This window comes from Colossoma macropomum, unplaced genomic scaffold (assembly GCF_904425465.1).
Source record: "Colossoma macropomum unplaced genomic scaffold, Colossoma_macropomum, whole genome shotgun sequence".
Taxonomy (NCBI): Eukaryota; Metazoa; Chordata; class Actinopteri; order Characiformes; family Serrasalmidae; genus Colossoma; species Colossoma macropomum.
The window spans coordinates 12,614,585-12,629,033 of record NW_023494784.1 but is presented as its reverse complement, the minus strand read 5'-3'; the positions used below and the strand labels follow the sequence as shown (position 1 = coordinate 12,629,033).

At 35.9% G+C, this 14,449-nt stretch overlaps 1 protein-coding gene across 1 annotated transcript in view; it reads left to right on the top strand.

Moving 5' to 3' along the window:
• Positions 1–220: 220 nt before the first annotated feature.
• LOC118809395 overlaps positions 221–14,449 on the top strand; it is a 41,517-nt gene continuing 27,288 nt past the window's right edge. Inside the window, exons 1-4 of the mRNA XM_036572674.1 lie at positions 221–537; positions 4,737–4,823; positions 4,932–5,025; positions 12,700–12,868. Coding sequence (XP_036428567.1) covers positions 4,755–4,823; positions 4,932–5,025; positions 12,700–12,868 — 332 coding nt within the window. The 5' untranslated portion in view covers positions 221–537; positions 4,737–4,754. The remainder of the gene's footprint in view (positions 538–4,736; positions 4,824–4,931; positions 5,026–12,699; positions 12,869–14,449) is intronic.

Below are 14,449 nucleotides of genomic sequence, written 5' to 3'. Positions count from 1 at the left end.
AAATTGGTATCTGTAGTGTAGCATCATGTTGTCGTTGTTGTTGTTGCTGTTGTTAATCATTATTACTGGTAATAACAATAAGAACAATAAGAACAATAATCCAACCTTACAGACGTGGTTTTCTTTCTGTAAGAAACACACACCCCTACACACAAGCACACAGAATGATGTGATTAGTAAACAAACCGGCCAGGCAGGTAGAGAGAGAGTGAGAGAAAGAGTGAGAGCGAGGCAGCAGGCGTGCCCATTGCTCATGAGTGCAACAGTCTATAGAGAGTACCCGTCTGTGCTCAGTATTGCCTTGTATCAGGTTTCAGCCACAGACGTGTGAATCGCGGAGGTTCCTACACAGTTAACTCCTGTTGGAACAGTTTTTATTTATTATTTCCTTCCTTTCTGCTGCTGTTTTATATTCAGTCAGGTGGAGGTCTCACATGGGGAGCACTTTCTGTTAGGATTTACCCAGCAGGCAAAATGCTCTTTACTCACCGCATGTATTATTTTCCATAACGATTAACCAGTCCTGTAGAAAACAAGGTACAGTAACTCATTTTAATTCATTTTTCATGTTCCTCATGGTCTCATTCATTGTGAATGATAATATATGCCTCAGTTGGAGTTGTCAGCTTTTTCTGTGGAGAAGGTTGCTGGAGATTTGTTCCCGAATCTAAGCATCAGTGATGAAACTCATGGGAGATGCAACATTTTTTCCTTGGCAGAAAAGCCTACTGCTTTTCTACTATGATAATGATAATGATAATTAGGTTATTAGTACAAAAAAGGCAGTGGCGTATAGATGTGTATAAATATATTGAATTATGTTTAACAGAAGTGTAGAAAGAAAGTGGTTGAAATCAGCTGTATGAGCCAGTGAGTTAGTATTGTTATTATAACAATAATCATAAAAATAATCATTATAATAACATAATTGTATTATTATCTATTTATATTATTATGGAAAATTACATGCAAGTGTGCAATTCTTAAGTTATTGTGTTTTTGGTAGGTTTGATTTTACAATATCAGTGTCCTCTGGAAAATCTGTGGTGACTCATATGAAACATCTGTGAATTTTGGCCTTTACCTCAAGTGAGCTGTGTAAAATCTCCTCAGGGAAATGTTTAAGTGGAAAGTGGGAAGATTTTAAGTTTTAGACTCATTTCACTTAAAAGAAATGCTTAAGAGGTCAGTTTCTAGGACAGCATTAAGCCCATTCCTGGCCTATTAAGCCTATTCCTGGATGCTGTGTAGTCTGGGACTAATTAATTAATTATTTCTAATCGTTTTTCTCTCTTTCATATACACTCCTAAAAATGAAGGTTCCTAAATGGTTGTTTGCTTTAATTGATCTAGATGCTTTTCATTATGTGGAAAGTTTTTTAGAACTTTTTTAGTTTTAGTTTTTTAGAAAAGGTTATTTCAAGTGCAAAAATGGTTCTTTAAGGAACCGGCTACTGAAAGGCCCTTAGTGGGAACCAAACATGGCATCACTCTGAAGATACTCTTTTGGCTTCCTTTATTTTTCAGAGTGTACCGTGTACAATAAAAATGAATTCATGTCGAAGAGAAAGCAGAAACCAGGACCTGCATGTTGACTGTGTAGTTCTAAGCATTAAAGACAGTGTTTAGATATTTGCTTAGCGTTAGCATAATTTTTCACTGTAATCAACCTTTTATCCTCAGTTGTGGACATGTAGCCTTCATCAAAGGATGATCTGAAACATAAAATGATATGGAAATCTAGTTTATTTGTTTGTTTGTCTGATCAGAATGAAAGCCATAAACGTCAAAATGCTCCTTAAATTGTTCCTTAAATGCCTTGAGAGTCATGATTCTCGTACTATCCAATATATTCAGCAGAGTGTTGATCGTATTATGTTTCGTTGATTTTCTAAATGAGAAGAAGTGAACACATCCTTTACAGAGAACGAGTGTAAGTGTGTCTGTATTTGCTGAATTTAAAATATTGGGAAAAAAGCATAAAATATTAAATATGCCATAACTTTTGCACAGGCAATTGTTTTTCCCAATATGATCAATTCAGTAGAAAAACAATAATTCCACTTAAAAATGCAGAAGTATGTTCTCTGTAGAAGATGTTTTAACTTATTTTCTAAGTCAAGTGAAAAAGTCAAAACATGTAATTTGACTGGGGAACCAAACTTTTTACTATATATTGTAAGGTTAAAGGAAGACGTTGGGCTTAGATATAACAGAACGCACTTTAACCCCTTAAAAGTTTAGACTTAGGCCTACTATTGAGTAACTACATGGTCTTCAGTGCAAACTGGCTGAACCATTCTTAGGTTATACAAGTGTGTAATAAAACTTTGGGTCTTCGCTATTTAGGCTAAGTCTCAGCTTCTATAGTTGTTTGTGTTGTATTTTTCAAATTTCAATATAAGATACTCATATTTGTTTGTTACAAATAACAATGGTATACAAATACAGATCTACTGGTTAGACAAACAAGTTGATGTCAAATACAAAGATTGTTACAACCTACACTGTGAAAAGTGGTTCGTCAGATCTACTTAAAAATGACTTCATGTGGTAACGACTATTTGAACTAGTTTTATTCAACTCACAATATTACTTTGAAAGAATCGTTCATTCAAAGATTTTATTTAGGTTGAATAAAATTATTTAATTTACTTGTAACAACATGAAGTAATTTTTTAAGTAGATCTGATAAGCCATTTTTTACAGTGTACCATACGACCAGTGTGGTTGTAACAGTAGATGGAGTAGGTTGTTATAGTGATATTAAACATGTCCACAATGTAATATTAATGAAAGTTCTTATTTAGCTACATTTGTCAAGTACACTTTATGTTTTTAGATAAAGCACATCGGGGGAAATGAAATCTTCTTTGCTTTTAAGAAAAAAAAGAGTTTGATGTAGTTTGTAGTAAACACACACTCTCCAGTCCATACTGTCCACATATGGAAATTAAACTTTAACTGCCCATTATGATTTAATTATTTGGTCACAATTTCTTTTGACAGTCCCCTATAGATGATGTATAGATACTTAAATTATTACCAAACTCTCTGGTGATCGTTGATCATCAACACCATTACTGTAAGGGTTGGGTTTAGGAGTGGGTGTAGGTTTTGTGTTAATGTAAGGTTTAGGTTTAGGGTTAGATTGAATAGAATCTATCACACTCAGCTTCAAGTTCAGTTTTATTTTACAAGATATTTAGTTGAAAGTTAGTTAAAGACAAGCAGAGCATCTACAAAGCATCTATAGAGGGCAATCAAAATAAAATGTTACCAATTGTTTTGTAAAACTGTAAAACGTTTCACTTTTCAAAATTTCAATGTAGGCAGAAATGCAATGTGTTCTCTAATCTCTGTGAGCCCCGTTCCCCCATCCAAAGTCATGACATGGCTGAGTTTTTAGCATGTATGTTTTAAACTAACATACATATTAAACATCAAACTAAACTAGAGAAACTCCTGATTTACACCGTATTAATTAGAACATACAACCTGCATTAATCTGAGTTCTAACCAGTTTATATAACCAAGGTGTGAAATTTTACGTTCTTACTTTAAAATCTGTTTTTTGTTATGTATACACATCAGGGTTTCACCTAAAGTGTTTTAACTTGAGAGGGTCTTATGTGCTTACAATAGCTTTATCACCACTGTAGCTGGGGAAGTTATCACTTATCTTGTGTTACAACTCTCCCCAGCTTTCCCTACTGAAAATAAACAGTGCTTTGGATTTGCATGATGTGTCTAATGGATGCACATGAATGAAATGTTTTACATCATATTTTACATAAGACAGTTCTTGCCAAAAGAAGTAAAACTGAAAGACAGTAAGTGATGCAACATAATTTGTTCATGTGCAACCATTCACAGAACCAATTTAAAGCAATCACATCTTCAAATGATCAAAAACCATTTTAGTATGTGCTTTAATATCAACACAGTTCATGAGCTGCTTTACATAGTGAGATTATGTAGTTGCATGCAACTGCAAGGTAAAATTGATCAATTGAGGCCACACATTTTTTCATATCACCGCTGTCCAAAGAAAAAATCTTGATTTTTTGCAATTTTTACTTTTCTGTATCATTTGTGCACGGCAGCTGTCATTACAACTGTCATTGCCATTCTTTTTATATTCTATATCTCTATATCTGTCTTTTATCTATACATCTCAGGTTCTTACTAGTACATATTTGAGTTTTTCACCTGTTGAGTGTTTAAGTAGCCATTATGGTTACAGCCTACTTGAGGTCTTGCTTATTCTGTCCTAAAAGACTCAGTCAGACCTCGGCTAAGTCTCCGATTCTGTAAAAACTTATATTTTAACCATCTCCTGTTTTAGTTTTATGTGCATGGTGAAATAAATGGTTTGAAAGAATGTCTTTTGATGTAATCACTTGGTGCATTATTGGCATTTTGCTTGGCAGTTTCATGAAACTAGTTTCACAAAGTTGAGAGGCTTGCAACTGTTACAGCTGAGTTTCAACTGCTTTACCTCATGCAACTCAAAAGCAATTTCGTTTCATGAAGGTTTCAAGCAACTAAAGTTGTATGAAGGTTTCACCACGTAAAACCAGCCTTACAGGTCTCAACCTTTGTATTTCCAAAGCAGTTTTCAGAACCCTTTCCTTCTAACAGTGTGGAGCAAGAACATGATTCCACTGTTTTCTTGAATGTTAATTGCAAAGACTCGGTGAAACTGATTTCTTTCTTTTTTATCTCTTGTCTAGGTTAGTATCCTTCCTCTGATGGCAGGATTCTTCCAGCAACTTCGACTTCTTCTGTGGAAAAATGGCCTTAGTGTCATCAGACAGCCGGTGAGTTCCCTATACAAAAGATTTGTAGTACAAACGACCATAAGCCACAAAAACAGAAACAGAATTTGTTAGATTTGAACTGAAAAGACTGTGTCATTCTGTTCTCAGGGCTGGTCTCTGTCTCTGCTCATTTGGCCTCTGGTGATCTTCATCATCTTAGCCATCACCCGCTCACAGTTTCCCCCAACCATCAAAGACACCTGTAAGTTTGATGATTTTATTGACTGGCGATTTATTAAACTTTGTTAATAAAATCACCAGTCATTGGACTAATTGTTGGACTAATCATTGGACCAAATTAACTATCAGTGTGGATTTTGCATTGGGACTATAACAATGGTAATACTATGGGAGCTACAGTTTGGCTGTACTGCTGATGATAATTTAGTTATTCATCTCTTTCCTATATAGTTGATAAAGCAGCATAGCTATGACCTACTAGTATTGCTGGCAATTTAGCTTCAGGTGACTGTTCCAACATAATTGGCTTGAGTTTACTTGTCCAGTAACACACCAGCATTGCCAGCATGATAACTGCAGATGTACTGCTGTGTGGTTAAGAACACAGTGTGCTGTTGTTAACACTGTTAAAGCTAAACCTGTTTGAGAGTGTATGTTCCCTAATATATCATCAGTGTCGGAAAAAAAGCCTTGTATCTCTATAACAGTAATTAACAGGAGAAAGAAAACTATTCTTCACTCTGAATGTAAGCAAATATAAAGATTTAATTCTAAGTCATTTTGACCAATGCAATGGTCTGAAATGTCAACACATTGTAAACAGCAGCTGGAATTAAAAAAAAAAATAAAGATACAATGTTTTGTCCCAACAGCAACAATTTAAAGGTCTAGTCATTTTACAAGAACAATACTCTATGGCTAAAGATTCTTTAAAAACATGCTAAGATAACCTTATTTTCAACAAGAAATGTTCCTTTTTCTTATGAAAAGGTTTCTTATAAGGTCTGTCTGGGGAATCATACATTTGGGAATTCATTAGCACATCAAACTATAGCCTGATTATTTTGTAATTAATCTTAAGACTTATTATTCAGTAACTACACTGTAACTACTCAGTAACTACTATGAATTGTTTGGTAACTATATGTTATTTGATGTTTTATCTTTGCAAAGAAAAGAAATAATTCCTCAAAGATCTGAATATGACTGTGATGCCTCATGTGAAACACATCTATGCATACAGAACTGCTTCTCCCCTCTTTGCTATTAATGAACGAAACATCAGTGTCTTTTTCTATTGAATAAGCACAATAGGACATAGATTGAGGTGTAATGTGATGCTAGTGCTTTTTCAGTATCGAACTCGTGAGAACATTCATATCGCCCTCCATACACTTGGCGTCTCATGCTTCAGCAGGAAAACGGCAGATTATTTAGCCACACCTAATCCTAGATCCCCATTCATAGACACAATTACTAATTGTTATGTAATCTAGAATCAATGATTATGCATAATAGTGTTTAGTATTTACAACATTTTGCAGTCATGGTGGTTCTTTCCACTTATTGTTTGTGTGGATACCAAGAGGATTGAAAAACCTTAAGTTAAATGGTGTTTTCCTTGTACTGTAGCTGCTTAGCATAAAGGTCCACTGGGATATTGTTCTTGCTCACAGTGTTGTTGACTCATGATAGAGTTCTCTTGGGTATCAGTGTGTTTTGTGTGGTCTCCTTCCTCTTTTGTAAAGCCCTCGTCTAGGCTAAGATGGATTACCCAGATACCCAACATCAAGGGAATTTGCGCCAAGGTATTTCAACGTTAGCTGATCAGAGGTCAGCTCCATATCTGGACTGAACATGTGCAGAGATTTAAAAGCAAGGGGCCTCTGCGCCCGTCTTTCTGAACAAAAGCAATATTTGCTTACGTGGAAAATGTATGGTTACTTTTGAACATATACAGGTGGTTAAATGGGCTTTACCTTGAGCAGACGGGAGGGGGATGATGAAAGTAATGGCTGAAAGCAGAGCCTCTTTCAGTGGAGCCGTGCTTTCAGTCCCATGTCCCAGATCTCCCTCCCATGAGGATCGTTTTTGTCTTGTTGCTCAGGAAACGATGAGTCATGTTGGAATAAAAAGCTGAAACATAAATGAATGGTGTTAACTTGTAACTTTGGGCTGAGAAATGGAGGAAAGAACTTCTTTATATGTGTTGCTGCTTTAGATATGGATATGTTTGAGCCTCCTGATGGCACCAAGTGCAAAAATGTTTATATGTAGGTTAGTTGTCAATAATTCTCAAAAACTTTGTGGCTTTTTTAAACTATAGTTTCTAGAGGAAAACCTCTCAAATCTGTCTTAGTGGTTCTGTTAAGAGCAAGTGGTTCGCTAAACTCGAGGGTTTCAACACAGCCTTCAAGAAAACCAATTAGCTACTTAGTTCATGACATCAAAGACCAAACCTAGTTCAAATGAAATGAAAAATACAGACCTGCTTAGCTCATCTCATTCAAACTCAAGCTGCCTCGGGATCGTCCATGTCATTGCAGTGTTGAAATGGTTCTTCAAGCATGCTTACCAATAATCTTAAGCAACCATTCAGGAGAAATTTTTTGTTTTATTGAAGAGATGTACCCTAAAACCCCACCAAGAACCATCTAAGAACAGTAGCTACAGCTAGATATACCAAGTTTAAGGTTTGCTGATTTTTGAACTTTGAGGTTGAGATCAGCATCTCCTCAGTGGAATCAAGTATGACCGCATTCCTTATCTGGCGCCTATCTTATCTCCATTTTCTAGAAAAAATGTTTTTCTATGAACTCAAAATAGTGCTTTCAGTACAGGGAAAAAGGCACAGACTAAACAGCCAGTCATTGGCTGACATCAACTGTTTTAAGAGATCTGAGTAGCATCCACAAAACAGACCGTTCCACTACAATGCTGAACCTTCTGTTTCAGGTTATGAATGAAACGTGACTTATTCAAAACAGTACTGATCAAAATATATTACTGATGTGTGTTCTCTTCCTCTGTAGTTATCACATATCCTCCACACAGTTTTAAAAGCTGAACTGAGCCTTGACACTTACCCTACCCAGCCTTCAAATCAAACTATTTAGACTATGCAGTGGTAATACAAGACAAAAGTCAAAAACAATGTTCTCTGAAATGTACTTTACAGTCATTTATATGCATCATAAGTGTATTTTAACTGTCCTAAACAGTGTGAATGTTAATGGAATAAATGTGGAAGACAAATTCAAATAGCATACTGGCAACTTCGCTGTTCTTTAATTCCCATAATTCATATTTCATGCAATACTAGACTGCCAGATGTATAATTTATGTTGGAACTAGGAATTATGTTGTAATGCAGGCTCTTAATTGTAAAGAGTAAATCTTCATAGCAACTCTTTGAAAGGTAGTTTTGTGCTGAAGGTATTCCCTCTGAAATTGTGAAAGATATAACATATGGGACATTTAAGCAGACACAGTGAATTTTCACCTGCAGGTGAAATCTGATATTAATAATACTATGACTAAAGCTATGGGAGTGTCATCAATGGTGTCGGAATAACTGAAACACAAAAAAGTAATAGTATGGTAGTGCTAAGCTATAGCTGGTGCAAATGAACATTTTTTGATTAGCATTAACACACTGCTGCTTTCCTCACATCTCCAAAATGGTAACTTTACAGGAGAAGGAAAAAAAAAACTTATAAAAAAATGACAAAAACATATAGCAACAATATATTTGACAGCAACAATTTATTTTACCTTGTATGTCTTACAGTGACTCTTTCAGTAATGAACCCTTGAATAGAGCTACTACCAATTCATTTGTGGCTGTTCTTGCATGAGAACTCATGTGATGGATACACGGCCACATTATTGTTCAACAGGATTCTTGGATGTATTTAGCCAAAAGCTAACACTGATTTCTTTTACTTTCCTTCTTTTTCTTTTCTTTTCTTTTCTTTACTTTGTTTTCCTTTCCAAACAGTACTAAAGCCATACATGCTCTTGGTTCCCATCATATACCTCAATAGATACATATATCTCAATAGGGGTCAACCCATTTCATTTCGCCTTATAAAATATGTTGTTTCATAGGTTTTGAGTTATACCTGTTTAACAATGGGATATGGACAATCCAGTATAATACGGATACATTTCTGTGGTTGCTAATGCTTGTGATGGTAGAAATACTAGAGTACTATACAATTTGGAGGCTGTGAATGCAAAGGTTATTGTCTGCAGAGGTTGACACATGTATATTTCATCCATTAATAATTTACCCCCTATAACTTCTTATTAATCTCAAAGGAAGAGCTCAATGATGCATGCAACATTAGCATTGTGAACTTTTACAATTCTTTTGAATGTTGGTAAAATACATTGTGCATCTTAACTTTACAGTATCTTAACCTCTTAAACTCCCAGGCTTATGACATTCTATTATTCAGCAACTATAGGGACCTCAATACAAACTGGCTGAGCTATTAGGTTATAAATATCTTAGGTTGTAGAAGTGTGTAATGGGCCCTGGTCATTTAAGGGGTTAAAATAAAATGTATGCAGTGCAGTGTAACAAGTGTGATGCCCCTCACTACTTTCCAGTCTCATTCTACTCAACAAAGCATGACAAATGAATAGTGTGGTGTGATGCTGGACTGACTCCAGTCACTTACCCAATATTGACTCCTATAAGTAATAACTGCGTGAAATGTTTCAGGAACTTTCTTGTGTTTAAGCAGTTTGTTTTGTAGAATTTGGCTTGTGCAAATGCTGATATCAGCAGGCAGGACTAGATAAATTAAATTTTAATCAGGCGAAAGTATATTTCTTAGCTTAAGATTAGGTGCTGTCAAAATGTATTTGCTTCACAAACATTTCACAACTTGTGACAGCTTTTAAGTCTGGAGTGTTGAACTGACAAGTTCACATGACCACAAGTTCTTTTATTATGCTTCTCTATATAAGGTCTTGTGATTTCTTGTAAAAAAAAGGACATGAACTTAACATTTTATCGAGTTTATCGAGACAAACTACACTTTAAAGGTGCACTATGTAAGACTTGGGGATTTGGAGACCTCTCTGGTGGAAATGTGTAATTGCACACAACATGTGGAAGAACATTTCGTAATGTGGGTTGTGTTTCAAAACTCTTCCCTGAGCAGATGAATCTAATGAATGCCAGGGCGCTGAAAGAGTATTCAAAGAGAACTCAGTAAAAAAGTTGAAAGATGCACCGAACATGTCTTCTGAGGATGAACAGTGTGGATTTTTTGTCAAACATGTTTCTAGTGAAGCTATTCAAATGAAATTTAGACCAGACATTGGAACTGACTGAGTAAAACTACACTGCCAAAGAAATTGTAACTTTCCACTCAATAAAAACTTCTCCTAAGTTTTTCACAAGATTTTCGACTAGGTAGTCGGAAAGTTAGTCAGAAGATTAGCCCAAGAGCCAAGGACCACTCAAAAAAGAGCTCCAGAAAGACCTGGAAGCAGCAGGTACAGTCATCACGGAAAAAACAATAGGCAACGCACTTCACCACCACAGTCTCCATTTGTGATCACGCTGGAAGACTTCATTATTATTATATATATTAAAAGGCAGGTTAAAGCTTGTATGAAGTTTGCTACAGAACATTTGCATACATTTACATTTACAGCATTTAGCAGACGATCTTATCCAGAGCGACTTACAAAAAGTGCATATACATACAATATGCATACTTACTCGCAAGTGCAAGCCAAACTGTCACATTTTACAGTCCCATTAAAACATAATAAAAAATAATAATTGAAAATAATAAACATATTATTGAATTGATGCCAGAATATTTCTCCATATTTTTGTGACTAAGCAAAATGAGTTCTTAAACAGTGGTTTTAGTATTCGAACACTGGCATCTCAAACTGTAAACTGTCCTCAAGTACTCATGTACATCACTAATTCCTATAGTTTTGTAATGCAACAGAAATATTTGATTTTCAACTCACTCCATGTTTGCTATTCTCTATGCTTTGTACGATCTGATTCTGGAACTTTCCCACCTCAGCCAGGTTTCTCTGTTATGGCGCTTTCAATCTTGAGAACTTTATATAAAACTCTTATTGTTGGAATAGACTAAAGGATTTTGTTCTGACTGAATGTCCTTCCCTGAGATGTGCTGAGGTGTCAGGAATTTAATATCATCAAGTAGGAACAGTTTTGTAAGCTAAAATCACATCTCACAATTTGGCTTATGACATGAGCATCGCTGAGCTGCAGATTGCCTTACCTGGGGTGTTTCGGGACACTGTATGGAATAATTGTGCATTATTGCACATGTAGACAGTGTTATGTTACAATTGATGCAATGTGTTCCACCATGTTGGGGACTTTCCATGGTTTGTTGAGTGGGCATGATTATGGGTCAGAGGACCTATCACTGTCAAAACTCAGAAGTGAAGAAACGCCGAGAAACAAATGAGAAATTCCCTGAAGTAAAAGAGCATATCAGCAAAATCAGTCCTGTTACAGTGAACATGAAAGAGAACTGACATCAGTGCTTTTTGTGTTAACAATGTACGTGAACTTTTAAAACTTTGTTATCTTCCTGTCCTTTTTTTAGCACTGATGAGATCTCAGACAACTTGTTGACAGCTGAACTCCTCTTGGACTGAGACACCAGTTGGGTAGCTCTAAATCATGGGTTGTTAAAGTTCTGTACATAACATACTTCTACATCTAAAGTCTGAATTGCTGAGCTGCGGTAAAATACCTTGTTATAGATCCATATGGCTGCAAACATCAACTGAATTCTGTATAATATGCAATGGTTACTCTTGTTCATGGAATAATCTTTGATCTAAATTTATTTTATTGAACATTGCATTGTATTATAATATATATGTCATTGTAATGCATACTTTTACATTGTATTGTTTTGGTTGTCACAGTTTTATAAAAGCAAAAAGGCTGTGTGGAGTGATTTAACCACTAGTGGAGTTTAACTTTGTGTCACATTGTGCCTAACAACACCATTTAATTGTGATAAACTCACTGTAACACACAACCTCTTGTGGCTTATTGCTGTAACATGCTAGTGCTGCTTTGTCTTCATGAGAGCACACAAACCGTTTCTCCTGAGTAATTTGCTTTTACCCACTAAGTAATAGAAGACTGCATCTGAATATTGTCACTATCATGAAAAAACTTCACAGGAGAAGAAGAAAAACTTTCTTAACTCTGAACAGAAGCTAATGAATTTTTTTCCCAATTATTTTTTTAGCTATTGATCCATTAGTCTTAATGACATTTTAACACATGGTTAAGGACAGCTGGCTTTTTCAAATTCTATAAAAAAACAAAAATAAAAACCTATAAAAAATGTAGATACAATATTTTGTTCTGAGAGTAACATTAGGTGTGTGCTAAGCCTCAATGTTCTTTAACCATAAAGCAACACTAACCAGACTAGGGTATTTTTGCACAGCATGGATCAATCGGACCACAAAATGAACTACAAACGAACTGTATTGAGACCACCTCGGGACGCTGTCTGAGTTTGTTTCGTTTGTGGGTCTGTTTAGAGAAAGCAATAAGTCAGTGGCCTCAGACCACAACATTGAACCAGTCCAAAACACCCAAATGCTATCACAATTAAATAGTCTACAGATAAACAATATCATCTGTAAAGTTCTTTCATTCTCTCTCTCAGGTGTTCCTCACTAGCTTGCTCTTCTATGTGTAGTTCTCCTGCTCTATCTGGTGTGCCTGCCATGAGAGGAAGACCAAAGAACATTTCATTTTGAGAAGCCCTACATGAGGACAAATTCAGAGGGAGAAAATATTCAGATCATAATGTATTTTGTATTCAGGAAAATCCTTATAGGCCTCACTAAACCTTTCCTCTACTCTTTTCAGGCTATGTGGCCCCGCGGAACCTCCCGAGCGCAGGCTTCTTCCCCTTCCTGCAGACGCTCATGTGCAACACTGACAGCTCCTGCTCCAACAAGTCTTACGCAGACAGAACCATCCGAGCATATTCCACATCCAAGAGCCACCGGCATCGCAGAGACACAGACACACAAAGGTATGGCCTAAACCATCTGCCCTCATCTAACCCTGCTGTCACAATTTTCACAATTTCACTGACTTTGCTACATTACTATTTAATTCAATGGTTGGCATGTAAACAAAATCATTCAGAATGATTTGATGTGAAATGCTCTGTTCTAGAGAAACTTAAAGCTCAGAGTTGTTCATAGTGGTTTTGATGGGAACCAGACAAGCCAGAAGAATTTTACCCCTTAAAATCCCAGTTTTATTACATTCTAAGACTTATTATTCAGTAACTACAGGGACGTCAGTGCAAACTGGCTGTGCTATTCTTAGATCATGGAAGTGTGTAATAAAACTTAGGGCCTACTAGTGGGTCTTGGCCATTTAAGGGGTTAATGTCTTTAAAAGCTAGTTCACAGAAAGCTATTTTGCATTTTGCATCAAACCACTCTGAATGACTTTGTTTATGTCTCATTGGATTATTCACAAATTTTGAAAAATAGATGGAAGTGCCCTTTAAAAAACAGCTTCACCTCTGTGGTAATATGTAGGTCTGTTTTGTGGGAAATCTGGTATTTTTTTTTTTCAGCACAGTGGAAATACACAGAACATTCTTCAGTTAAATGAAGAAGGAATATTCAAGATTCTGCCCTCTTTCTAGGTCACTATGCAGGTTTAAGATATTTTGTATTGCATCAAATTATAATATAATAGTGGTCTCTAGTGGTCAATAGTAATCTCAGACTTTTAGACCCCACTGTAAGACCTTCTTAAAATTGGGCACACCATGCCTTTTACATTTCACCAGCAATATATATATTAGTAGTGCCACTTTATGTCACTAAGCCTAAGATAACACTGAAGGGCAGTGTTCATAAAGCTATATGACATCTACACATTCCTTAAATAATATCTGACTTAAATCTATATAGATATTTATCAAGGACTATTCCAAGAAGCCTCAGTTGTCATAACACTTCTTGGGGTGAAATTGATTAAAGCAGCCTTTATGACAATCGATGCTTACTGGAATCAGCATTTGTAAAAACCTATATAGGTTTATATTAGTTGTTATGAAAGGCTTATGTAGGTGTCATGCAGCTTTATGAACACTAAAGTACAATAAAGTACCAATCAAAATAATATTTGCACAGGTGGCAGCACACTGAGCCTTAAACATCATATTAAGGAAGACTTCTTGGACTCAATAGTATTTGTATTCTGACTTGTCTCAGTCTCTGCTTTTGGTCTCTGGTTTCAGCCAAGACCAACCACCGTTTGAAAAATTGTATTTATTTGTATTGTCTTTCCTTTAACTGTCACCAACATGGTCTGACATTCACTGAATCAACTCATGATGAACCAGACCATCTGTTTGTGTGTGATTCAGCCAACTGGAAATGGCACTGGTTGGATTTATTCAGAGCAGGCAGTGCACGTTGATTAATGAATGTTCTAAAGGTGTTGTTTTACATAGTTTTTTGTCCATTCATCCTTCCACTGAAACATGATTAGACTTTCTCTCTGGATAAAAGTGCACATCACTGTCTACAAACTAAACAAATTCATTCACATTCAGGATTTACCCCTTTTACGTTTTTACTGTCAGCCT